This window comes from Alligator mississippiensis, chromosome 5 (genome assembly GCF_030867095.1).
Source record: "Alligator mississippiensis isolate rAllMis1 chromosome 5, rAllMis1, whole genome shotgun sequence".
NCBI classification, from domain to species: domain Eukaryota; kingdom Metazoa; phylum Chordata; order Crocodylia; family Alligatoridae; genus Alligator; species Alligator mississippiensis.
In genome coordinates, this window is record NC_081828.1 from 153,744,481 (window position 1) to 153,772,377 (window position 27,897).

General features: G+C 41.2%; 1 protein-coding gene across 5 annotated transcripts; it reads left to right on the forward strand.

Moving 5' to 3' along the window:
* Positions 1-13: 13 nt before the first annotated feature.
* Positions 14-27,524, forward strand: HACL1 (2-hydroxyacyl-CoA lyase 1). Of its 5 annotated transcripts, none has more exons than XM_006265242.4 (17): positions 14-166; positions 2,879-2,983; positions 6,449-6,489; positions 8,193-8,273; positions 9,368-9,440; positions 10,196-10,273; positions 11,203-11,297; positions 12,983-13,095; positions 15,382-15,517; positions 16,903-17,008; positions 19,480-19,563; positions 19,887-19,988; positions 21,005-21,159; positions 23,624-23,782; positions 24,094-24,201; positions 25,020-25,206; positions 25,590-27,524. In XM_006265242.4, the coding sequence occupies exons 1-17, from the start codon at positions 101-103 to the stop codon at positions 25,620-25,622; spliced, it is 1,722 nt and encodes a 573-aa protein (XP_006265304.3). In that variant the 5' UTR covers positions 14-100; the 3' UTR covers positions 25,623-27,524. The 5 variants fall into 5 exon arrangements, with proteins under 5 accessions (XP_006265304.3, XP_059584860.1, XP_019353331.2 ...); XM_059728877.1 differs by lacking the exon at positions 14-166 and adding an exon at positions 300-702; XM_019497786.2 differs by lacking the exon at positions 14-166 and adding an exon at positions 719-1,715.
* The last annotated feature ends 373 nt before the right edge of the window (positions 27,525-27,897 follow it).

Here is a 27,897-nt window from a genome sequence, read left to right on the forward strand (position 1 = left end):
CTGGTCTCGCGCGTCTGTCAATCACAAGCCAGCGCGTTGCTGATTGGCTCCCTGCCTGCACGCCTCACTGCTGCTCTGGCTGACTGAGCGGGCGACAGCGATGGCTCTTGACGGCGCGGAGTGGCTGAGCGGCGCCCAGCTCATCGCGGAAGCCTTAAAGGCGCAAGTAAGAGCGCAGTGACCCTTGGCCCCAAGAGCAGCCGGAAGTGATCCCTCCACTCCTACGGGGCGCGAGCGGGACCATGCCGCCTACCCTATCCCATGGAGGCGGGTTCGAGACCGGAAACCGCCAAGTGTTCGGAGCCGGTCGCCGGGAGCCTTCTGCATCCCCGTGCTCGGCTGCTGCTCCCCTCCCAGCACGGTGGAGCAGGGAGGGGAGGCGACCCTAGGGGTCGTGCCCACCCCCTGGGGGTGGGGGTGTAGTTCCCGCACGAGAAGCCCTTGGGGTACCCTGGCTGGACTGAACGCAGCTCTGGGCAACGCGGGCCCTGGGTTTGGCTGCCCCTGCTCTCCTGGCTGCAGCACAGCTGGAGCTGGTGCCAGCCCACTGAGGCCAAGAGCTGGAGGTGGGGAGGGGAGGGGATGGGATCCAGTGTAGGATGAAGAAACACAGCAGCTTTGCGTAGGCAGGGGTGCACTGAACCATCGCCCACTGCAGGGAGGGGGAGTGGATGCCGCCCAGGTTCCCTGCAGACATTTGAGGTGATGCTCTCAAGCGAAACGAGCTACCTGTCTGGGCCCGCCTTCGAGGCAGTGGGATACCACTGCAAATGCTGCCTCTGCTATTCGATAAGTTGGGTTTGTTAAGAAAGTTGAAAGACAAAGACCACAGCGGGAGTGAATGGGTTCCTGCGGTGGCTCAGTCGCTGATGTAGATAGACGCAAGAAGTGCCATTTACTGGACCCGACCATCCATGCATCTAACCCAGTCTCCTGTGTCACGCGTTGGCAGAGCGGATGCAAGGGAGGGTGAACAGGGTCTGGACAAAGGTTTTTTGCAACTGTTCCTGTGGCGCTTGCAACCTCCAGCATGTAAGGTCTAGGAAGTTCTGATTCAGGGGCTGTATCCCCAGCTCTTGTGCTCGATAGCTACCGATGCCCTTTTCCTCCAAGAATTTGGCCAGTCCCTTTTTCAGTCTGGCTGAACTGTCAACTTCCGCAACACCTGGTGATAAGGAGGCCCCACGCTCAGTGACGTGCAGTGTGAAAAAAGAGCTTCCTTTTGTTCATTTTAAACTTACTGCCTTACCAGTTTCATTTTGTGACCCCTAGTTTTTGTATTGTGACAGATAGTAAATCATAAATCAATCAATCAATCCCTATTTACTTTTTTTCCCTAGCTGTCAGTGCCCCTCTGAATCACCACCACCTTTCACCTTAAGCGTACACCCACTAGTATTTTATCATAGCTGCCAAATTGCACGTCCCGTGATCTGAAATGGCTCCAAGTGGGCACCTTTCATTTAAAGGCAATCTCTATGGCTATTTGTGCTCTGGTAGTGAAAAATTAACTTACTAATCACAAGCAGTCAAGAGGAGGAATTTTGTCCTTGTTTGTTATCAATTCATCTCTCAGTAAAGTATCGAGCTGACTGCAAACTTAAAACCAAACGGCTAATGAAAAGAAGCACGTAAGGCCAAGTCTAGTTATGTTCAGGAGCAGCTGAATATTGTGAAGACAAATGAGAATGAAGACATCCAAGATGGACAGTAAGGTGAAGAGACGTTACACAAACAGACTAAGGAGCTGGGGCAGGCCTAGTTATCTAGTGGTTGCCCATCAGAGTTTGAGGCCAGTTGGGAGACTGCTGCAAAGTATGCCAGCAGGTATGTCTGCATATACCATTTAGCTGTAGGCCATCAGGCAGGCTCCTGCTTTTCTAGGCTTTATTGAAGCAAACCTGTGGCCTAATTCTTTGCACCTGGGCATGCAGTGAGATCTGGCAGCTGGGGAGGTAAGGCAATAGGGGAGACAAAATGGTGGAGACTGACTGGTGCTGTGTCAATTCTTAGTCCCCTTCCTGCCCCCGACTGCCATGTCCACCAGGATCTGAGAGCCCTAGGTTCGGCAGCTGGCTGCTTCTCCCTAGCCTTACCCCCCAACTTCTGTGGCTTGCTGGTAGCCTGGTGGGTCAGATACAGCAGCTCTGCAAGCCAGCTCCGGCCTGCGGGCCGCATGTTTAACACCCCTGCCTTATACAGTATAGTATAAGAGACAGTATAGTGCAAGGCAGCACTACTGTGGGACATTGTACACGCTAACTCTTAAACGAGAAGCAGCATGGACTACTTTAGTGCATGTCCCCTGTGTGGAGTTTTGAGGGGTAAGGGGAGCAGGAAGAGAGGGAGGGTGTGTGGACACACAGAGCTGCAGTGATACGGCTAAACTGCGTCTGTTTTGAGAACAAGCATCTGTAGTATAGGTTTAGCGTGTGTCAGCAACGAAATCTCAATGAAATCTGGCCTGCGATGCCATGACATCTGGCCTGTGAGGATTTCTACCAGTCAGAATATTTGGCAGTGGGGTAGCGGTGGAAATTCCTCATTGCCTCACTGAGGCTGTTCCACTTCATTCCTAATCCCCGTACTCCCCCCACTGTGGGAGGATGGATCAGGATCAAGCTGTGCACCCCTCCCATGTGGCTGGAATGAGCCCACCAGCTGGATCCACCCCAGGGAAGGACCTGGCACTGCCCATCCGGCCTGCAGGACCAAAGGGCTGGGCACCACTTTAATAGAATTATTATGATTTAGTAGAATTTAGAGTAAGGGCTACTGCACAGAAGCCGCTTTTGAAATCTGATTAGCAAAGAGCAATTGCAGCAATAATTCTGGGTGTTTTTTGTTTTCTTTAATTTTTAACAATTCTCTTTTTCAGAACATTGAGTACATGTTTGGTATTGTTGGCATTCCTGTCACCGAAATCGCAATTGCAGCTCAGGCAACTGGAATAAGATATGTGGGAATGAGAAATGAACAAGCTGTAAGTAACTTTCCTGTTGGATTAGTCATCCTTTCATATTAACCATTTGCTTTACAGCACAATCTCAACTTTCAAAATGTGTATGATGGGCACTTGGAACACTAGGGGGGAAAAATATTTTTTTCCACAATTTGTACATATTTCTCCACTGGGTGGTTTATTAATTCATTTATCCTAAATTTTGCTTTTCTTAATTTCATTCTGTAGGACTTTCTTATACTGTTTGTTGCACTAAATTAAGGGTGTCAGAATCATCCAGCCCAGTAGCACGGGGATGGTCAACAGGCCAGATCCAACCCATGGACCTCTCCTCTCCTCTTCTCTTCTCTTCTCGTCCCCAGCATACCTGATCCAGCAGTTGCTCCAACTGAGACCCACACGCAGTATCTCTTCTGGTTGTTTCAGAATCCATGCTGCATGTGGCTCAGTTAGGCCACAACACAGTGGTCACCTCAGCAAGATAACACACTGCACGCAGCTGCTGCTCCAACAGCTCTGGGACTGCACTGCAAACAACTCCTGCTTCAGCCAGTCCAGGACCCGCACTGCACTTGGCACCTATGAGTGCTATGTGCAGTACAGGTCCTAGACTAGTTGGAGCCAGTGCCATGTGCAGTGCGTGTCCCAGAGCAGGAATCATGAGCAGCGCAGTCCAGCAAGGTAAGCCACCATGTGTAGCATTGCTCCTGTTCCAGCCAGACTGCGCTGTACATAGCCCTGGCTCCCCACTGCACATGTCTCTCAGATCAGCTGGAGTGACCATCAGATCAGGCATGCTGGGAAGCCAGAATGGGAGGGGTCAATGCATTGGTTTGGCCAGCAGACCAGCCCTGTGCCCAGTGGCTGGGTGACCCAGATCATCTCCACCCTGCAGTTACCATGGTTCTTCCTAGTATGTGCCATGGGAGTGAGGGGCAGGGTAAGGCTTCCAGACATCTAGCTTTTACTGCAGTGAACATGGTAACCCAAACATAGCCCTGTGTGTAAATGTATTCAACTTCACTGATTTCAGTAGTTGCACCAAAGTTTAATTCAGATTGATGGCTTTAAGAGACTATAATTAAAGTAATACCAACATAACATTAACCTCTGTGAAAATGCAATCAATGATGATTTATTCTCCTAAACCTTTCTTTCTTCTGAGCAGTATCAACCCTATGAGGGTCTGAATCAAACTTAAAAACTGCATTTTGAGATGAATATATAATATAAATGTAGTCAGGTGATTATTTTATTTCATTTCTTAAGAAATGGAAAGTGCTCTGGCATGTACTGACTTGTGTAATATTCACTGCTTGCAAGAGCAAAGCTTTAACAGTTTTAATGGTAACCAGTATATCTGAAGCAAAGTTCATTGAAGTACTTTCTTCTGCCAATCAGCTTAAAAGTGCAACGTTGCCACAGCAGCATGGCACCCTGCTTTTCAGGTACAAATAACTTTGCAAATGGAACGCCCACTCCAAATATCATCTCTAGACATTTGCACATTGACACCTAAGTACTTATTGCTGCTTTATTGTTTGCTATGTGGCCAGTTCATCTCAAGCTGTAAAAGTAATGGGATGTTCATTACCCTTCTCTTTGCAGTCTCCTCTAGTATCTACACTTACTTAAAATGTGTATATTTACATGCAGCTGAACTGTAGTCTCTAACCTTTTGTCTCTGTTCTGAGCTCTTTAGTTATTCTTGGGGTTGGAAAAGATGCACAATAGTATGTAAAATGGTCAAAAGGAGCTTTGAATATGTACTTACTCCTTTTACCATTTCATCCTGGAATGAAAGAAGAAAAGTCTGAGTTCACTTTTAAAGTACTTATTGACTACACTCAATAGCCAAAACCTGGAGAGCAAGTTGGATTGCATTCATACGGCATATCCAACTACTCTTAATTATTTCTTGCCATTTTTGTATGGTTCAGTATGCCCAACTTGCACAGGAAATGATGTTATGTGGACTGTTGCCAGCATCATAATAAGAGTGCCTTAAAGTCCAGAGATTTTTTTTCAAATAACATGTTGTGGTAAAATACAAACAAACAAACCATATTTGCTTTCTGATTTCTGTTGTTAGCCATTTTGTCCACATCCTACAATCATGAGGGCTAGGCATTTACTTTTAAAAAGAAATGAAATCTGACATTTCCTTGTAATCACAAAACTCCAGAAGCTGGGACTTTAAGAAGAATATTAAAAATCCCAAGGCTGTCTGTCAAACTGTGATAGTTGAAACATTATCTATACACAAACTTTATGAAGCATTAGGTATATTGACCAATGACTTTCAGCTAATGTTTCAGAGATTCTGTTTCTTGATTGTTTCCTTTTTTCATTTACTCTTTGCCCATGCGTGATAAAAAAATAACTATAATCAGAGTATTAAACCTCACTGTGTAGAAATAGTATTCAAAACCATATTAACGTTCAGTTGCTATGTGCAAATATGAACCTTTGGGCATTGTTTACTTTTTTAAAATTTCAATAAAATATTTTTTAAGCAAAAAAGTGCCATACCTAATGGTGGCTTCAATAGCCTGTTAATTGCATCTTAAATGTAATGTACATCAGGGGCCACAGAAATCCTGCCAACTTGGATACCCATCTGATCAGAGTCACATTTGAAAATTATGCTCAATTAGATTTAAGTTAGATATTAGTAAGCTATATTATACAATGCCAGGTTCCCTGTGCACAGAGAGCTGTAAAACCCCATGTGTTGCCCAGTTGAGGAGCGCACAGGTTTTTACTCATCACCAAAGCTTAGGGGTCCCTATGAGCAGGCTGCCACAGCCCAATCCCAGGGTCCTGTTGCCCCCCAGCTGGGGTTTTGACAGTCACCTGATTGTCAGCTGGGGGAGGGACCAGTTTGGTTTTCTGCCCCAATTGACGAGCTGAGTATTGGCACATGGGTTTCATCTTGCTGGTGCAAGGGTAGCCCAGGCTCATGAATCAAGGATCAGCAGCAAGTAAGATGTGATTGGGATCTACTCCCCAATCCCAAAATGAACATCCTGCCACACACATGTGTTAGGATCACAGATAAGATCTCATCACATCTTAAAGTGAATGTCTGCCAGGGACTTGTTTGTTGTCTTTACTCTTTATACCTTTCTTCAAACACCTTAATCTGAAAGCCAGTAAAAGATGCTCATTTTCAGCTGCCCAGTCCTTCACACTCATTTTAACAACTGAATCATTCACAGCTTCTTAATTTAAAAACTGTTTTACTTTGGTGCTGTGGGCTGGAAAAGGGGGGGAAATCTGGTCAATTTTCTACATTTTACCACCTGTGTATGTATATTTGTAAAGGATGATGGTGGATGCCACCTTTTTAGTTTACAGTCTGTTCAGCTGAACAAACCTGTATGTGTTTACATTAAATCTAATCGTTAAAAGTTATGTATACATGTATGGGGAAAGGCTGAAATTCATGTAAAAATATAAACAGCCTTGTATTATCTTCAATAGGCCTGTTATGCTGCCTCTACTGTTGGGTACCTGACAGGGAGGTAAGTTGCTGATTTATATGTATACTCATTGGTTGTTTGACCAAAGAACATTGCCTTTTCTGTTTCTTTTTTTTTTTAAAGATGGGTAGTTGCTTAAGGGAGTTAAAATGGAATATTAGCTTAGAAGGGCTGAATTTCATTTCTGTTAACAGTGTTTCTGTTACTATGCAGAAGGCAAAGTAGGTGTGCACTTTATAGTCTAACTGAATAGTTTTTAAAGTGCATATCTACCCTGCATTTTGCCTGACTTCAAACTAACATAGCTAACTACCTTTCTTTTTTATTATGCCTCATGGTAGAGGAGTAATGCGGGGCCCAAGTTAAGTAGTTAAATCTCACTTGGAGAAAGAGTCTTGCCAATCTTTCTGCCTTTTAAGCTCAAACTCCTAGTGTAATCCCATGAGCCCAGTATCTTCATGTAAATGGTCTGAATGAAACTAACACCATTTTTTGTAATTTAGGAAACCTGCTACACATTTATGCATTTGGTGTAAGTTCTATGACATGAAATGTTAACATTTTTTATTTTCTTCTCCAATAAATGTTAATAAAGGGGCAGATTTTTTGTTATGATATCTTAACAGGACTGTAAAGCTAGTAGAACTAATTACTAAGAAATCCATATAAGGCAGTTTCCTACATTGTGTAGGGTCTACTTAATAACTATGACACTTTCCTCACCACAGTTCCTGAGCTCTTGGATTGAGACAAGGGCCAAATTGCTGCTACTTTCTAGGAATACTCTACTGTAAGAATGGTATCTTAGAGAATGTTATGTATCCGAGCATTAGAGGTAACTCATATTTAGGCTTGGAACAGGCTGAGAACAATGAACACACAAAAATGGCTTTATTTCCTGCCCCACCCCCAACCCCTTGAACCCAACCCTTCACTGAGTAGGACCCAGGAAGGAAGGGAAATAAAACAATTTGAACATTTTTTAAAATCTAAAATCTTAATAAATACATTAACCAGCTGGCAATAGGAGGAAAGAGAGAAGGCCAAATGGAAACAGAAAGGTCATAAAGGACTTGCTGTTGTGCAATTAAACCAAACATGCAGAATAAAAAGACTAAGATTTTAGAACATGGAAAGAAATGAGAGATTTCAGGGAAATCAGCTGATCCACTACAGTAGTGGCCCTACTAAAAAGAGAATAGTGCTAAACAAACCCATCAGACTGAGTCTTCAGAGGAGGTCATAAAGCTTTGATGCTGACAATTACTTTAAGATTTTTATATAGCAGTGTTTACTCAAATCAATCATCTGCCTCATAAGAAGCAGCTAACATGACCAATCACCTCCATTAAAAGGCAGTCAGTACAGAGAATGCTAGCTGAGCACAATATGACTATAGTAGATCAAGCCAGTAAGCATATGCTGCTGTATTCTGGGTAAGTTGCCAGTGGTGGAGTAGGCTGTGTGTTACTTGGTCCTAGGCCAACTACAAGTTCAGCCTGCAGACACTGTAGAACTAAAGAAAACCACTTGTTAAGCCGTGTCAAACCTAGTCTTTATATGGAGAGAATGTTAAAACTGAAACTTAGATTCTTAATCTTTTGCTCTGCCTTCGTGGGAATCTGTTCAATATAACACAATTTGACAATCTTTGCAGAAGTTTGATATTTTTGAAGTTGAGCATTCTACTCTTTTTGTATTATATTTGTTGTGTTTACTTTCTTTTTGATCCGTTTTCCCTTTAGGCCCGGAGTCTGCCTCGTGGTGTCTGGTCCAGGTCTCATACATGCCCTAGGTGGGATGGCAAATGCAAACATGAATTGCTGGTAATACACCCCAAGTGTAAGGTTTTATCTGAGCCTAATTTGCACAAAATGAACTATTCCAACCAGGAGATTTTACAACACCTTCAGCTCTCCTGTGAAATATGAGTTTTCATTTTCACCTAGGAGACATTTTACAATCTTTGCATTCACCTATGCCTGAGGAAGGGTGAGTGTACCTGAAAACTTGCCAATATCTAGTTGATCTAATAAAAGATATCACCTCTGCCATGAGCTCTGATTCCTATTGCCTGTAGACTAATATGGTTATACCCTGTATACCCAAATGTGAGCAGCATTCAGACGGGAGGTTTGGACTAGACGACCTCTTGAGATCTCTTCCAGCCCTACTTCTCTTATGATTCTATGACATTGGACAGCTTGTAGTAGTCTGACATACAAACTGAGTGGAAAAAAAAACCCAGTTGTCCTTCTTCCGGTGGTGGAGACATTTAAAACTTTGGGGTATTGGCTATAAGAAACTACCCAGCTTGAATTCACATTCCATGCTAATGGTCTTTTAAAAATACACATGCACAGCAAAACTACAGCAATATTACAGGCATCTATGTGCATGAGAAGTATTTTAACGTCTCTTTGTTCTTGAGGTGCAATACAAAGGTCTGGTGTAGAGAAAAGCATAGCCATTACTGAAAATAATACACCTAGCTCTTGCTGTGGACCAAGTTTAAGTACAATACAGAACAGGGCAGTACAGTAACACTCTAAACTCTCTGAAAATGGGACTTCCCCAAATTTCTGATTCTAATGCCTGAGCCCTTAATTGTTTGCTATTGGGCAAATCGATGGTAGTGTGTCTCACTCTGTAAAATGCTGATTACCTTCTACTCCTGCTGAGGTTGGTGGAACCTGGAGGTGAACAACACCTCTGTAAGAAACATACTAAGCAGAGTGCATGATAGGGCTTAAGGATATTACATAATGGCAGTAATAGCAATAATTATTTCATCATATGTTATTTATAATACATTATATCATCTTAATACTATGTAACAATATTATATTACATAGGCTGTTAAGGGGTGAGAGGCTGGTTGATCATAAATTAAATACAATATATTTTGTATTTGTTTCAGGCCTCTGCTTGTTATTGGGGGCTCCTCTGACAGGAATCAAGACACCATGGGAGCTTTCCAGGAATTCCCACAGGTACATAGCTATATATCTTCCTGTATAAAGTTTTCAGATGAGTACTTCGTGATGTATGTCAATTAAAATGAACTTCTGTCTTCACACTTTTATATTTCCTATCTAGTCTCCTAAATGTATAATTTGTTCTGTTGTTTAACTAGAGAAGCAGGCTGTTTAATATGTCAAATTACTTTCTTTTTTGTGATAGACATTATGGTTCATGGTCTGGGGTAGGCTCTCAGCTAGTATAAATTGTGTTGGTTCCTTTTTTGGATTGTCCCTGGGCTCCATTTTAGAATTGTCCCTGGGTCCAAGGAAAGCAATGAGCTGCCAAATACCACACCCAGCAAAATAAAATAATTGGCAATCAAAGGAGCTGCTGGAGAGATGACCATTTACTATGTCTATTTTTGTCATAAAAATACATTTTTATTACATTTTTGCTTTCTGAAAGGCTTTTTATTCTATCATGCAATGGAAAACACCCCCCTCCCCTTGCCTAAAATAGATGGAAGTCATAAAAACAAACCCCAAGCCTTTATTGAAGTAGCATACAGGAGGCACAGCTGTGCCATTAAATTGAATTTTCAGCTTCTATGGATAACCAACATTTTTGTTTTGCAGCATCAAACATCTTTTTACAGATCGTTTTGTTATATCGTGATGTTCTCTGGAACCTCCCTTTGTAAATTAAATGCAACTCCTTTTTAAGGGAAAGGAAAAAATGTGATATGTGGTTTTGGTTATTTTGCCTTTTATTTTTTCTTCTGCAGGTTGAAGCTTGTAGACTATACAGCAAATTTTCTGCCAGACCCAGCAGTCTAGAAACTATTCCTACTATTATTGAAAAGGTATGAAAAAGTATTACCTAGCAACACAGTGTTTGGACAGATGTTTTTTCATGCTGGAAGTCCGGGAAACAGTTTATATCAGGAATAGCCTGATCCTACAGAAAAAAACTGGAATTTTTGATTGGTTAACTCCCTGCAAAAACCTGGGAGATTTTTTTCCCATAAATTAGTTCATGGAGATATCTTGAAAACAGACAATAGTCCCAATCCAACTGAATACTACAGGAAACTCCACAACAGTCTTTCTGTTCAATTACAAATTGTATACATCCTTAAAATAAATTTTATCTAATATAGGTGTGGGAATTAAAAATGTAGTGTCATGCAGCTTCAGCATTGTCTCCAAAGTATTGATAGATGTTTTTCACAGGGGGGGGATGAGGTTTTTCACTGTCTGTCTTATCTTAACTCTCCAGGAACAGGTTTGAAAAGTCTCGTGCCATGGCTGCAGCAACATATCAGCCTAAATTCTTTCTCAAATAACACTTTTCCTAGAAGTGCCATGTCAGCACAGGAGTACTTAGTTATAATAGAAGTCCTGGAGTCTAGAGTTAAGAAAATGTAGGCATTGGGGCTTTTACTTAGGTTCACGCTGCTTTAAAAAGAAATTCAGCAGCCAATTTTGATTCTGAAACTAGATGCAAAAGCAGGTAGAACAGCTCCCTCAATGTAAATAAATCCAAGCATTCACTAGCCATTGACACTCTTCAGATAAATGAAAATTAGTTAAATTTAAATGGTTAAAGACCATAAGATGCTAGGTTTAAAACCACCAACTATAACTTTTCTAATAGATATTTGTCCCATAGGGGTAATAAAACAGCACATTCCCTTCATTACAATCTGATTTTTTTCAAGTATAAAGATTTTAGAAATTTTATTTAGCACAATTATATTAAGTGTTTCTCCCATTCTCTCAATAATTCTAGGCTGTTAGAACCAGTATTTATGGTCGACCAGGTGCTTGCTACATTGACATACCTGGAGACTTTGTAAATCTACAAATCAATAAGAACTCTGTCAAGTGAGTACAGATTATTTGCATAGGTGATGTTTTTAGTTATAGTGGAGTTCCTTTATGCATTGTATTTTTATCTGTTGATTAGAAGGTGCATCCAAAGGGTTGCACAACTTCCCGTAAGACTTTTTAGCATATTGCAGATATACATTTCAATCTTGCATGGAAGGCAAAACATATGGGTACGGCTGAAAGAATTAGGGTTATTTAGTCTGTAAAAGAAGACTGTGGGGGGGGAAATTTCATAACAGTCTTCAAATACTTGAAAGGTGATTACAGAGAGGATGGAGATGGGCTTTTCTCTGTGACCATAGAGGACAGGACTAGGAGGAATGACCTCAAGCATCATCAAGGGAAATTTAGGTTGGAGATTAAAAGGAACATTTTGACTATGAGGGTAGTCAAGCATTGGAACAGGCTACCTAGAGAAATTGTGGAGTCTCCATCCTTGGAAGTTTCAAGAGTAGGTTAGAGAGAAACTTGGCTGGGATGGTTTAGTCAGGGATGATCCTCCTTTGAGCGCGGGACTGAACTAGATGACCTTGTGAAGTCCCTTGCAGCCCTGCTTTTCTGTGACCCTGTGATGTAGTTGGTAAAGGTGTAATTTTTTTCTAATGTGTCATGCAGGGTTATATTTGTAAAAACATTTTTTTAAAGGATTGGAAGAAATCCAATGAACTATTATAATTACAATATTATTATGCTAGCATGTAAATACATACTACATCCTCACAAGCAATATTCAGATTATATGGGAGAAATAGAAGTCAGTGACACAGTGGCATGGAAAATCTTCTGTGGGCTGAGACACAGATACCTGGGTAAGAGTGATGGCCTTTGGGAGGAGGGTTCTGATTCAGGAAAATACCAATAAGTGCATCTATTATCCCGTCTGAATCCTGGAAAACATTTAAGCATACATTTAAGCCCAGTAGATTTAGGGTATTTGTAAGGTAGGAACAGTCTATAAAATAAGGCCTCCTGTGATAGAGGATTTTAGGTTTTGCAGGCTCATATTTTTCTAGAACTTGTAATCAAAGGCACTGTAAGAAAGGGCATTATTTTGAACCAAAGGGACAATTGCAGAAGCTTTGAACTTTTGGCAGATATTCCTAAAAAAATCTGTAAGGAATTCTGTCTTTGTTTTCTCCTTTTTTAAAGGCAGAGCGCTTACAGCTAGACTAGGAAAACTACAGTACTTTTATTGTTACAGTGGAAAGAAGAGGTTTATACCACCTGGTGAAAATCTGACTGCCAAAATATTAGTGAAAAGAAAGGAAAGCTTTAGAATGGGAGGCCTTGTAAATATAAAACAATTAATTTAAGATCAGCTGGTGTATCTTAATAGAGATTGGTTTGCATTGTCAGTTCACAATGTAATAGTAAATATTAAGGTTCGGAATCTCATTTTTGCAGGATGTCTAAATAGGTACTTGCTACCTGGAGTGGCTGATTTTCCTATAGGAAATACAGTTTGAATATGTCGGGCGATTTAAATTACATTGGTAAAAAAAAAATTCTCTTCTAACAGATATCATGGTTTGGTATGGATTTTGTATCGCACAATGTGGTTTTATAGTAAATGACTGGAGTTTGTATTGCACAACTTGGTTTTATAGCAAATGACCTTTGGGTAATGGCTTGCTTTGCTTTGCATTTCCTTTGAAGACCCTGTTCTCTCTGACTTCCAGATATGTTGAATGCTGTTTGCCACCTCCTGTGAGCCTGGCTGAACATTCTGCTGTCTCTGCAGCAGCATCTGTCATTTCACATTCCAGACAACCTCTCTTAATCATTGGCAAAGGTAACATGCTTTGATAATAGCTATGAACTTTATAGCATGTAGCAAAGAACAGTGATTAGAATACTTTTTTCATAAATTTTAAGCATCTCTATTTCTTCACCATTTGTAAAATATCTTCCTTGCAATCTGAAATTAAACTGTTGTTTCTTTCTAGAATATGTTTCCATCTATCTTGCACATTCTTTTTGTTTGGAGTAAGAGAAAAGTCAGGTGAATAAATGTTAATTATATTAAGCATAAAACTTTTTCCAAGCCAGTTTTTTTTTTCAAACTTAAATCCTGTTCTTCAAAATGTAAAATGACCCTTCTCTGGCATGAACTTGCGTAATAGACTTGTCTCTACTGAAAGAGTTTTAACATATAATCAAAGGTGATTTTTTTTCATTTCTACTTGCTGAAGGTATCAGACTACTGTTAGTGGAACATGAAGCCCATGTCATGAGTCACACAGCAGGCAGTGCTGTCATTGCATTACAAGCTTTACTCTGAAATGTATTTCTGATCTAGAGGTGGCCTCTCCAGAGATGAGAGATTAGAGCAGGCGGCTTGCCCATTCTGTCATTTTGCTTCTCTTCTGACAGCAGGCAATTAATGATGATGATTTTTGTGTTGAAGATAAGTGTCTAGTAGAAGCTGAATTGAAATCACATAGGCCCCTGGCAGGCGTCAAAATGTGTGTAATGTTTTTGCAGCTGGTTTCTATTGTGCCTTAAATTGAATGTATGACAGAGTAACTCTGTCAAGCAGCCTGATTCTGGTAGGATTTGGTTGACAGCTCTTTTATGTTGGCAGGCGGACAGTTATGTGGGGAAGCCTTGCAGCCACTGTTTTCAAGTCAAAAGAAGCTTATCAGCTGGGCTGGGGGGCTGTCTCCCCACAACCTGCCATAGTGCTTACCTTGCCTTACAGTTCACAGGGGCCGAGAAACAAGGTCTCGGGAAGATGCAAAGCAAGACACTTGACACACCACAGCCACAGGGACACTAGATTTGTGGAGAGGTTCCTTATGCTCCAGGTCTTCAAAAACTATGTGCACAACCTGGCTGCATGCTCAGATTTCTGACACCCCAGTGTATTGGGGTTCTGGGTTTTGGGAGAGCTCCCCTAGGGAAGGATTCCAAGGGACCCTGAGAGTAAAGAAAGTTTTAGGCTTCTTTTTTAGAAAGAAGATGAATAAGCTTATATAAATAATAATAAATAATAATGATTAGGAAGATGAGGCATTTTCCCTCCCCCTGTCTTGTTACACAAGAATAGGGGCATACTCAGTGAAACAGAAAGATCCAGCCTAATAAAGGGGGCGGGGAGATGCCATCATGTGCAATTAGACTATGGAACTCATTGCTACAAGATGATGATGACACCAAGAATGGGATCTTGCAGAGGGACAATCTCATTATCAGGACTAAAGACAATGTATGCATAAAAAAGTCTATCGAGAGTTGTTTCTTGCAGTTAATACTAGCAGAAGTTTTAGAAGGAATATAAACCCTGTTTTTCAGGGTTTAAGCCAATGAGGGTTAATCTGCTCTATGAGGGAGCAGATTTTCTATATCTGCTTATAATGGGAATATATAGGCAACATTCTTAATTCAACATTCTTGCGTGTGTTTGCTTTATAATGTGGTCCTTTTTACAAAAGCACATGCTATTTTTTTCCAAGTCTTTACTTGGATGTATTATAACTAGAATGCTAGGTTTTTGGTCGTAGCTGTGTTTATCTAAGGACATAGGCTGCGAGGTTCTTTGAGTAGATGTGATATCTTTTATTAGACCAACTAATAAAAAGATGGTTTAATAAAAAATATTATAACTAGAATCAAATTTAGGCAGATTTTCTCACTGATATTTTAACCTTATTCTCAGAAATAGCTGAAACATTTTGGCTGAAATTTTTCATATATGGTTAGTTAAAGGTATGGAAGGTCTCAGCCCAATTAGTCAGTCTGGCAAATTTATAAGACCCTGCTTTCAGTTGAGGGAAGTATTAGCCAGTCTTAATGAAAGTTGGTTCTATAAGCTCCATCAATAATGTGATGGTTTTGTTTAGGAGAAGAGGTACAGCATGTTCATACATGTATCGCATTTTTCTCTTGTTCTAGGTCCTGGTTCTACAATGCATTTAAGCCTATATTTACTTTCAAGTGTGCATGTTTATAAGTCAGTAAAGCTATTTGCATGCCTGAAGTTAAACAGGTACTGAAGTTCTCTGTTGCATCAAGGAGCCATGGAAAGGTATATTTAAAGACCATATGAAATAGTCCCCTTGTATTTTGTTTGTTTCAGGTGCTGCTTATTCACGTGCTGAAGACAGTATCAGAAGGTTGGTGGACCAATGTGAATTACCATTTTTACCTACACCAATGGGAAAAGGAGTTGTTCCTGATAACCATCCCAACTGTGTAGCTGCAGCCAGATCCAGGTCCGTATAAAGCAGGGGCAGGCAAAATATGGCCCATGGGCTGGATCTGGTTGCCAGGCCACTCTTTCCAGCCCATGGAGCCCCTAAACATTTAGTAAATTAATATTCATTTGTCCCGGCTCCCTGTCAAAGCTGGCTGCAGCCAGGGACAGTAGGACGCAGAGGGAGCCCTCAGCAGCCTTGCAGGCTTGAGCAGCCCTGCCCCGCCCACCCCCAGCCAGTTCCTTGCTTTCCTGCCCCAACCCTGCTCCAGCACCACCGGGCTGTGGCTCCTGGCTGCATCTCCTGACCGTGGAGCATGGGACTGCGCTGGTAGGGGGGTGTGTGTGTGGGTGCACGTGTCAGCAGGCACGGGCAGTGTGTGTGTGCAAGCACAGGGGAAGAAAATGTGTGTGTGTGTGTGTGTATGTAGGGTGTCTCACATGGACACCCCTCCTTACACGTACCTATGCCTCCCTTCGCACTGCCATACGCAAACCCCAGCCACCCTCCCCCCATACCCACCTACAGCCCCCACAAATCTGTACCCAACCCCCACACTATACACGAATAAGACTTCATTTTAACCTATTGTGCAGTCACCTCTGTGTACACTACACAAATGCATGGAAATCAGGAAAAAAATATTTTTTGAAATCAAATTAATGAATGTTGTAGGTGATCACTTTAGAATATAATTTGGTATTTTTCTGGTTCTGAGATGGCAAAAACCCTTGCTGAAAGGAGTACTTCTGGGGGCAAGGGGAGGGACTTCTGATGGCAAAGGTCAGAGGTTAGTGGGTGGGACTTCTGGTCACAAGAGGGTGACCAGGGGGCAGGGCACCTGTCAAGGGGCGGGGCTACCCATGCGGCCCTTGACAGCTTGCCAAAACTCAGTAAGCCCTCTGCCTGAAATAATTGCCCACCCCTGGTATAAAGGAAGGCTTCTAATCCTGTCTTCTGAGAAACTTGGATGTACCAAAATGCTTTGGTTCACAAAATGCTGTGAAAAACAGATCTATATGCTTGGGTATATATGTACATGGGGGCTGAATTAAGAGGTCATGGAGAACCTTAATACCTAAATTTGAGTACTCAAAATTCTTTGAATATATATTTTAATATCTAATTAAATTTGCTTTCACAAAATGTAACATAATTTTAGAAAGTGAACTTTAGTGTTTTGTTTTTTCATCAATGTTTTTGCTTGTGTTAACTGGAGAAATGATTGTCTTTATAAAAGATGTTTAGTATGCTAAGTTAAACATAAAATGCAGATGTGTTGGTGTCCTCTCCTAAATGGCAGATCTGCTTTTCTATTTGGAATTATCTACCTTTTGGAAAAGCACATTTAAAAGGTAAATATGTTTCCCACTTAATATTATTCTCTCGTTTTCCATGTTTAGGGCATTGCTACATGCTGATGTAATAGTACTACTTGGTGCCAGGTTGAACTGGATTTTGCACTTTGGACTTCCACCAAGATTTCGACCAGATGTAAAAGTTATTCAGGTAACTAGGACAATAATTTGAACAGAGGCTTTTGTAGTTTACCACTCTCCTAAAGTAATTATTATGAATAACTGTAATGGCCTGCTCTTTCCTGGGATAACCATTGCTATATCGACAGTGCAGTGCAGTACAGGTAGTCATTGTAGTTCTCCAAAAAAATAAATATGGTTTCTTTTCTTTTAATTCTCCTGATTATTTAAAAACAGATACAAAATTATTCCAAGAAAATGGCAAAGCTCATGTTTAGTTCCTAGTGCAGAATTAGATCTGTAATAGCTATGTACTGTGTTCAGGAGTAGAGTTTCATTGATCAAAAAACCAAAACTTTGCAAAATTTGTGGAATGGTTCATAAGACTAGATGCCTTTCTAGGATTCCTCTACAACATTATCTTTGCATTCTGCATCAAAGTAAACAAAGTCTGACTGATCTCTATGATTACTGAATCACTCGGAGGAGGGAAGGGTGTTTAAGGAATGCATTTGATAAACTTCCTGTGTTAGGGAAGAGTAGGCTGTAAAAGCAATTTTACTCCCAGATTTAAAACCCTTTCTCACTGAGCCCATGTGTTCAAAAGTTCTGTTCTTTGACTGGCCGACTTTAAGTAGCTTAAAGCATTATCTTGGCCTCTGAACTTTGCTTTTATTCTTGCCAGAAATGTAGCACAAGTTTCGCCTTCGTGCACCCTATTGGTTCTTGAAATTAATACATCCTTTCTACTTCATTGCTCTAAAGAGTATACTCAAAAGCCCCAAAATTCATTTAATTTCACTTGAAGTCAGATTTTTCACCTCCTAAATGGTTATTAAATAGTTTGTTAATTCACAGTCTCCCTTGGCAACCTGATCACAACTGAATATTTTATGCAACCTCGGAGGTATTTTTAGTTATTGACGAAGACAAGTTGGAAATGTCTTTGTGGTACACGATCTGTTTTCCAGTTTCTTTACATGATTAACAAATTCTGATTCTCTAATAATATGCACAAATAGTTTTCAGTAAGAGACTGTCTTGCATACTCTTTTCAGGGTATAGATTTAGGCACTTAGCCTTCATCTGGTGTTCTCTGTAATAATAATAACAAAATTCTATGCTATGTATTTCAGGCAGTAAGTCTGTTTAAGGATGCAGATAAACCTGTTTTAAAAAGGGTCTGTTCAGTAGATCAGTGGTCCTCAGCCTTTTTGATTCAAGGTAGTAGTATAACAAGCAGGGTTTGCTCCCTGGGTAAACTGTGTGGTGGAGGGGGATAAGGTGTATGGATTCTGAGAGTGGGGGGGGGCAGCAATGCAGGAGTCTTACCCAAAACAGTCCCCAGCTGCTGCTGCTACCACGTGTTGTGCCTGCCGTGACTCTTGCTCATAAAGCACAAGCAACATGGTGTCTTTGCAATGGCTAATGCTGCAAGACCAACACTGTGGGGCTGCTCTTGCTGCCAGGGCACAGACTCTGGGGGGGTGAGGAATGATTTTAGCATCCTGCCCAAGTTGGCCTGTGGGGCTGGTGCCCCTCTCACCCACCACTATTTATGCTACTGGATCAAGGGACCCCTCAACAACTTTTCAGAATTCTGTGGCACCACATTTAAAAACTAATATAAGTATATAATGAATATTATACTATAGACATAATTGCATTAATTATCAATTAGTTATTAAGCTATTAGATGTTTATGTGATACTCAGCCCACTGTCACTGCCACCATGACCAGGGAGATCTGCACCGTGTGCTTCCTGCAGAGCCAGATTGAGAAGGGGCTGTTGCCGGAGCGTGTGCTCTTGCCACAGACTTTTCTGATCCAATCCTGCAGGGTGTCTGCCAGAAATAGAGGTACATAGGGCAGATGAAACTGTCCTACGAACCTCTGCTTTCAGGAAGCACATTGGGAGATGAACGGAAAACAGCTGCAGCAGAAAGGCAGGCTTCCTGCGTTACGTTATGTGGGCAGGTAAGCTATTTCTCATGCAGCTGTTCCTGGTTCAGCTCTAACATGCTTCTTAGAAATGGAGGCATTCAAGGCATTTCCACCTGGTGGCAGCGGTATGTGTCTCCAGGCTGCCACCACAGCAGGCTGAAATTGCCCCATGCACCTTTGTTTTCAGGAGGCACAGGATGCCCAACTGACAAGCAGCTGCAGCAGAGGAGGGTGCATCCTATTATGCAGATGGGTGCATCATTTCTGCTTTAGCTCTTCTAAGTTCGGCTCATACCAAGAAACAAGGAGCAGCTAAGGCAGAAGCAGTGTGCCTGCCTCGATTATGTAATGTCTGTGCTACAGCTCCTTCTCAGTTGGGCCCCATGTGCTCCAGAAAACCAAGGCACCTGCAGCAATGCCACACGAGAGCAGCACCATAGCACCCCTGGTAGGTTCTTATGATACCCTGGTTGAGAACTACTGCCCTTGAATTGAATGGAATCTATTTTCATTTACCTAAAAACACCCTTTTTTTTTTTTTTTTTTTTTATAAATAGGTTGATATTTGTGCGGAAGAGCTGGGGAATAATGTGAGACCCGTTGCCACTTTATTAGGTGACATAAATGCTGTGACCAAGCAGGTAATAAAGGAAAAGCATTTTTTTATGCAGCATATTTATGCTGTGCATCCCATCAAATCCAACATTGAATTTAAACTATTATTAATTGTCAGTTCAAATTAATAACTAATTATAAGGTATTCATGATTAATTGCTACTGATTATTTGTTAATATAATTAATCATGTTAAAATAATTTGATGATATTGCTTATTACTATTAATTATAACTGTTGTTCTGAGATCAAGGTCTGTGCCATTAGAATTGAAGAAACAATTCTAGTGCTTAAAGCATATTTAAGTAGGATGAAAGGAAACAGAGCAATGGTTTCTTACATTGTTTTAGATTTTGGAAGAATTCAGCAGAGGTCTATGGAAATACCCTTCTGATACAGAGTGGTGGAAGAGGCTAAGAGAAACGATAAAGAACAATGAAGAAAAAGCCCAGGTAATACTATGGCTAAGTAGAAGCGAGTTTTGTTCTTTTTTTGAGGATAGTGTTTGGGTCATTCTTTCATTAGTATTGTAGCTAAAGCCATCCTGACTAATCTGAACCTTCAGTTCACCCGAATTAGATTCTTTCCAGTGTTCAGCGCGGGCTGCACCGAGCAGACTCAGGTGCTAGTGCTGGCCCCAGCCGGCAGCGGCAGCCTGCTGTCATCTTACACACAGATCTGGGGGCCTGCACCCCTCAGGAGGGCGGCGGGGCTGTGCCAGACTCCTCCCGGGGTGCGCAGGCCCCCGGATCTGTGCGCAGGATGACAGCAGGCTGCCGTCCCTCCCCCAGAGCACTGGGATTGGAAGGGACATCATGGACAGATCGCAGACACTGGCCAGCTACAGATGTCAGTATCAGAGCAGTTCTCTTCCCCCCCCAACCCCCTTTCTCCTCCCTCTTCTGAGTTTTTCTGTTTCCCCGCAAGCCTGCCTCCAAAACATTCCAAAATATCCAAACCGTTTCCAAAACGTTTCGGATGGTTTTGTCTCGTATCAGAGATGTTTCAGAGCCTTCTGTTTCATTTCGGATTTGGTGTTTTGGGTGCTGACATGGGCTGAAACACCTCTGAAACAAAACGGCTGCCGGAATTTTCCACAACCCTAATGATTAGCAATAGTCAAGCAAATGTCTGAATGAATTTACGTGCCTTACAGGTTGAACCAAATGTATTGAATGTTACTTAAGTCTTTTCAAGGATAGACCACTAGGGGGAGCAGGCTGCACACCTCAGGGTGTATTTTGTGCTGAAAATGTCCTGTCTTCACAGTTACCAAAGCACTGTCAGCAAATGTTGCTCTGCTGATCTCACCCATTGTGTAGTACACTAGGGAGACAGACAGTTTAATGCCCAGTCTAATGCTTCAAGCCTTACTTAGCAGAGCAGACACTGATTTCACAGTCTAGTTCTGCAATCTTTATGCTAAGTGTCACACATAGAAATTCATTAATAATCTCTTCTTTTAAAGGCACTTGCATTACAAAAGTCTCTGCCTATGAATTATTATACTGTATTCCATCATGTCAAAAAACTGCTACCCAAGGACTGCTTTCTAGTAAGCGAGGGAGCAAATACTATGGATATTGGACGTACTATGCTTCCAAACAATTATCCTCGTCACAGGTGAAGTATTTTCTTTGTTGCCCTGACCCAACAACACGCATACTGTCTCCAACATAGTTGGGAGATGCACTCAGAAGTCGAGCGCTTTCTGCAGTATCGCCATTATAATATTGGGAACAACATCTTTGGAAATCAGGCTACTTCTAAGTACCTACCTATGAATTGAAGTTCATAAATTTAGCGTCCCAAATTTGGGAGTGTTTTCTGGTATGGTAGTAAAGTAGAATGACTATAAATTGGAACCAGTCTGTATCAGAGAAAATAAAGTCAGTCCTCTTTGCTGAGGTGAAACTTCAACCTGATTGTGGAGAATGCTGTCTGATGTTCATTTAGAGGTACCACCATCCCTGATCCCAACAATTGAGCCTCCTGCCATGGCACACATGCATGTACTGGAGAGAGGCTCTATTGGAGATAGTCCAGCGGAGGGCAACAAAAATGATGAGGGGAGTTGGGGGACATGACTTTTGAGGAGAGGCTGAGGGAACTGGGCTTATTTAGTCTGCAGAAGAGAAGACCGAGGTGGGATTTGATAGCAGCCTTTACCACCCTGAAGGGTGGTTCCAAAGAGGCTGGAGCTAGACTGTTCTCAGTGGTGGCAGATGATAGAACAGGGAGCAATGATCTCAAGTTGCATCAAGGGAAGTTAAGGTAGGAAAAACATTCTCACTAGGAGGGTGGTGAACCACTGGAATAGGTTACCTAGAGAGGTAGTGGAATCTCCATCCTTGGAGGTTTTTAAGGTCCGGCTTGACAAAGCCCTCGATAGGATAATCTAATTGGGGATGGTCCTGTTTTGAGCAGGGGGTTGAACTAGATGGCCTCCTGAGGTCCCTTCCAACCCTAATTTTCTACGATTTGGGAATCAAGGATCAGATCCCACTAGTAGCCTACTTGCCATAATCCCAGGCTCCCCCTGCACTGGCAAATTGAAAGCCAGGTGCCTGACAATCAGCTGATTGTCAGCTGGCTCCAGGACTGCACTGTGGCCATTTCAAGCCCTGGTGTGATCTGAATTCATCTGATCATAATCTGATCATCAGGTGGATCGAGACTATGCTACAGGTGGTGGGGACCACACTTGGGCTGGTTGGAGACCCAGCTGTGGTCTTAACCCTTACTTCATATACATGCTGCATGATGGAAACTAACCATAAAAATATTCCATATTTTTTACAATATTTAAGCAGCTGGTTTTTCTTTTGGTGGTACCATTAATTGCACGAATGTGTGGCCAAGTTACTATTTAAGATGTGAGTAACAGATTAATTACATCTTAAGTATAATGCCTACCTGGGACCTAGGACTTCCTTTCAAAAATATCACTATAGAGTGCCAAGGAACAGAAATTTTGGCTGTGGAATAATGTGAGAGGCAGGTATAAAGAAGGGCACGTAAAACTAGCACTTCTTTGTAGGTAGGATTGCACGCACATGGGGATAAATTTTAGAAGTTACACCTAAACACACAAATGTCTTTATGTACTCATATTCCCAATGTGCCTCTGACTGAAATGCTCTTATTTAAGTATAGCTTGCAGTTTGCTTGAGGTTGAGCCTAAAAACTAAAATTGAAATAGTCCTGTCTGACTGGAGGCTTTCAAGCTTCTTGTTGGATTTCAAAGGAGTTAACCATGGCAAAGATTTTATTTAACGTTTTAATTAAAACTTGGGAGAAAAAGCTCAATAAATATAACCACTGTAACACCAATTCAAGCAGCTGATCACATGTTAATTAGCTTTTTTTCATAATTCCATTGCTATGCAGAATGAAGGCAAACAGCAATATAGTATATTTTAATTGGTAGTATATAAGCATTCTTTATTCCAATCAATTATTTTTGTGTTAAAAGTTCTCTCATGCATATCTCCATTAAAGAGCTGTGAGATCTGGCCCATATGGCTGCACACAGATTGGGAAATTTGGTAGTGGGGGAGCAGTGGTCCGCCCTCCCTGGCTACCAAATTCCCACACCACTTTCCCCCACACAACCAGGTGGGGCCACTCTGCCCCGCTTTCTCCACATGCAGCTGAATCAGTGCTGGGCCACGGCCTTTCACCCCGTATGTCTGGGTTAGGGCTGGGCCAAGCTACCTTCCCGCTGGGCAGCTGAATCAGGGCCAGGCTGCCCCCTCTGCATTGTTGGATGGGCCCCACTGAGCCTGCCCCAGGCATTGGATCAGGGCCACAGGCTGCATCCAGCCCACAGGGGGACCGGGCACTGGCCATCCAGTCCATCAGCAAAAAAGGCTGAGCGCTACTGGCCTATATAGATAAATGTGTGATAGTCAGCACATAGTGTGTTGTGCATCCAGAATCTCTTTGCAACCCAGGTGGTATGGTGGACTACATCAAACTTCTGGAAGGTCAGTACCGCCTGTCATGGACTGATTGAGAACTGTCACCTGGCAGCATTGGAAGAATAATGTTAGGAGTTAAAAGGCTGTTTGCTTTCTCCCTGTAGACTTGATGCTGGTACATTTGGGACAATGGGAGTTGGGCTAGGATTTGCCATAGCAGCTGCAATGGTGGCTAAAGATCGGACACCAAACAAACAAGTTGTCTGTGTAGAAGGAGACAGTGCTTTTGGATTTTCTGGCATGGAAGTGGAAACTATTTGCAGGTAAATATTTTTACTCAAGTAAACCCCCTTCATTTAATGTTGGAATCTAAACAACAAACCCTCCTTGAGATCTGGAAAACAAACTTCACAAAGTGCTTTTAAAAGCACAAAGAAAACAAATTTAAAAATACATAGCAATGAATTTTGTTTCTTAGCTAACGTTCTGTGCTACTCATAATAATGGTAGGCATAAGAATATCTGTACAGTACATTTTTCCTTAAAATCAAGTAGTGTCCCTTGAACAGTTCATAGGAAGATGGAGTTATTTTAGAATTCCTCCAAATATTTCTTTATTTACAACTGGTTGCAGGTATAAATTGCCCATCCTGATTATCATAGTAAACAACAATGGGATATACAGTGGCTTGGATGCAGATTCCTGGAAGGAGATTTTAAAGTTTGGAGAACCATCTACATGGTGAGTACTGCCAATCTTAGCACTCTTAATTGTCTGAAAATAAGACCAGAAGGATTGTATCCACTGCTAGTGTTTTCTGTTTCATATTAACAACTCAAGTGGAACAAGATTTGTGTTTCAGAACAGTAATTAAATGGGCAGTAGTCTACCTTTCAACTACCACCATCTTTACTTAAGCAGAGCTAAACCCAGCAGTTGCGACTGAACAACTGTTGTGCTGAATAAATGTAATGTACTATTGTACTTCCTTTAAATTAGCAGTCTTAGGAAGTGGAAGAAGCATAGCTACAGCAACTCAGAGCAAGCTAACAGTATGAATATTTACTGTTTCTCAGGCTGGTTTTACAGCCTGCATCAAGCTCTTGGTTGACATATCTAAACTGTTATGGTATCTAATCTAGCTAGATAATATATAGGCAGCTCAAGTGTGTCTGTACTACACTGCAGTCATAGTCATTGCAATGTGGACATACCATAAGTGTTAAAAGACCTGGAATATAGTTCCTCCTGTTCAGAAACAACTTAGCAAGCTGTAAAGATCATCTGAGTAATTTTAAGGCCAGGTTTGGGCCAGACACTTACAGCACAACCTTATTGTCATTGCTGAGTGGAAGAGACAGCCAGTTCTACCATTGGAGCCGCGCTGACTTGTCAATACTGCCTCTGCTCTGGGAGCTAGCAAAAGTGGAACAGCACAGCCTTTTTAGGGCCCCACTGCTGGCCATATGGGGTCAAAAAGAATGAAAATTGAAATAATAGTAAGTCAGCATTCTGGCTATTCAATCTGCAGTGACCCAAAAATCTCTCTCTCATTTCAGTGCACTTCCCAATTTTCTCCTGCCTAATTCCCACTATGAGCAGGTCATGTCTGCATTTGGGGGCAAAGGATATTTTGTAAAAACACCAGAGGAATTACAAAATGCCCTTAAAGCAAGCCTGGAAGAAAAGCAAGTCCCTTCCCTTATCAATGTAATGATTGATCCACTATCTGCAAGAAAGCAGCAGGTATGTGTGTTTTATTCCTTTCTCAAGCTTTGATGTACCAGTGACCTCTGAGCAGGCAGGCCTCTTGAATTAGCATGAAGTCCTAGTGAAGTTGCATGGAAAGAGGAGAGGGCAGGCAGAGCAAATAAATCTCTACCTGTGTTGAAATTTGCAGTTTTGGGGCCTCGGCCTTCATGTCTGTTTTCCTAATGAACCTTTATTTATTGAGTATTCTCATTGAATCAACAATCTCTCCTTCATGCTCCTCTCACACATGAAATAAGAAGATGGAGTTATATTTTCATGAGATGTCTTAAACTCCTGCCATTACGTAATTTTGCATGCTAGTAAATACAGATTTGTATTATATTCCTTCTACTACTTGTCATCTTTTTTGCTTTCAGGATTTTCCCTGGCTGACTCGTTCTAACATGTAATGGAAAATCCAGAGTGTGATGATTCAAAGATGTGCATCTGCTTAAGCCCAAGCCATGTAATTTTCCAGGCATGAAACTCCTACACCTGTTTTTTTAAAAGCTGAAAAATCCAAGTTTTTTCACTCTTGAAACAATCACTTGTTTTTACACTACTGGAATAGCAATAATTATTATATGCACAAGAAACGCCTGAATGTGTATCAGGCTTTTACCAGATTATGTAGAAGTAGTTAATAGTAAAATCAGTTATTTTTGCCTTTCATCAAAATGCAACAGATTTAAACTTGCCAATTAAATTCTTAGGTCTTAGAAAGACAAATAAGGGAAAGAACGTTTTTGGGTTTTTTTTAATTGACGGAATCCTTGGCAGTATGCAGTCATAATGGATTTGTTTCATTTCACTGGCCAACACGCTACTTACTGCACCACATTTTATTTAGGGCCCAAGTTTTTGAATCTTTCAGTGTCTTCAGGTTCAGTAAATGTCCCCAGCTCCCGTTGAAGTCATTTGGGGTTGAGGGTACTCAGTAACTTTTAAGGATGTTGCCTCAGTCCTACTCCCAGAAACACTTCCACTTTACCAGGAGTTTTGTCAAATAGGGACTGAGACCTTAATTGCTTATGCTGTATTCTTCTATCAAGGGACACAGTGTGTGATTTGGGAGCTTTGTATCTTTGCAAGTTTGTAATTTAAATCACTGAGGTTCACTAACAAAAAATCACCACGATTCATTAAATACAATACTGAATTTCTGTCCATTGCCTTAATTTCTGCAGCGTGTTAGCTGGAACCTGGTGCAATGGCAACATTTTTTTTTTTTAATATTCCCTCATTATATTTATCTGTACCTGCCACCTGAAATTAGTGGTGCAGAAAGAGTTAAAAATAAATGTTTTTGAATAGATTTCAAAGCCTTAATAATTAAAAGTAAAAATACTGTTAAACTAAAGCTTAATTGTCAGCTTGGTAAATGTAACCAGGCTCTCCCTGATATTCAAAGCTGCAGTTGGTTGCTTGTGTAGTAAGCGTTCTGCAAGATAATGTATTTACTACATAAAGCCTTACAGCCTTGTCTTGTTACTTGGATTGAGTAACAAAACTCCCATTGACTGTCATGGTAAAATATAGAGATGTTAAGAATGTAAAACTAGTCCACTTAAGGAAGCATCTACTGGATTCATGCCTGTTGTTAATATTTGACATACTGACCGTCCTGTGACATAACCCTGAGGATGAAGCAGATGTGGAATAGTTTTCCCCAACCAATTTTTAACATGATATGACAGTTTTGAGGGAGGGTTTTTTTTACGTTTTGTTTTTGAGATAGTAAGGACAACTGCTGCTCATTGCAAGGGAAGGAAAGTTTAAAGTCTGGCTGCTAATAAGCCACTTTATTGTTGTCTGTTTAACATTGAGATTTTAGTTATGCTTAAATTGTATTAAACACTGGCAAACAATCACTTAGGGTTATGGTTGGGACCAGCAGAAGTCCCATGTGAGGATTAAAGTTCAAGTTGAAGGTCAGGCTTAAGTCTTGGGCTATGGTTGGGGCTCAAAATTAGGCTTTATGGAAATGGTTCTGGGTGCAGCCTAGACTTAGACCTGGCTGGACATACCCATGGAGGGAACTAGTTACACTGTTTGAACCAATCTATTGGGATTTGTCTAGAAGTATTGCTAGACTGAAATTACTGACTGGTTGAGTCATTGACAATCAAGTCCATTAGAGACTGCATACCCAAAAAACAATAAATAAGGGAAGAAACAGTCAACAAATCATTGAATCTTACTGTAAACATTGGACTTTTTGTAAACAAGTCTAACTTTTATATATTCAGATAATGAAACAATACATGAGCATGTTAATAAGATTGTACTATGAATAAAGAGCACATAATTGATATAGACTGTCAGTCTGAGTTGTCTTGGAAATGAACCATAATAGATTGTTTTAAAGTAAATAGAACATTCTTATTCTGTACTTGAAAATCAATAAAAAAGTGACTGCCTTTTTTATGGCCATATTTTGACTAGCACGTTAACATTTTGAGTTAGATGTTAAAAATCCCTTCAAACTAGATTTGTAGAGTAGAGTCTGATACCTTTTCTTGATGCCTAGTCAGGCAACTCCTATGGGTCAAGATAACAGGAAACTACAGAACAGAGTTTAACACCGTTTGCATTTGTATGGATAAATATCATTAGCTAACATCATGTTGTTGTACACTGTGTTAAGGCATATGCTGGAAAAAACCTCAGGATGAAAAAATATTT

Excerpts from the sequence above, each read along its gene's own strand:
- HACL1 (XM_006265242.4), top strand. The coding sequence starts at position 101 with ATGGCTCTTGACGGCGCGGAGTGGCTGAGCGGCGCCCAGCTCATCGCG. Across the intron at positions 19,564-19,886 it reads TAAATGCTGTGACCAAGCAG|ATTTTGGAAGAATTCAGCAG; the intron begins GTAATAAAGGAA and ends ACATTGTTTTAG. Across the intron at positions 19,989-21,004 it reads ACAATGAAGAAAAAGCCCAG|GCACTTGCATTACAAAAGTC; the intron begins GTAATACTATGG and ends CTTCTTTTAAAG.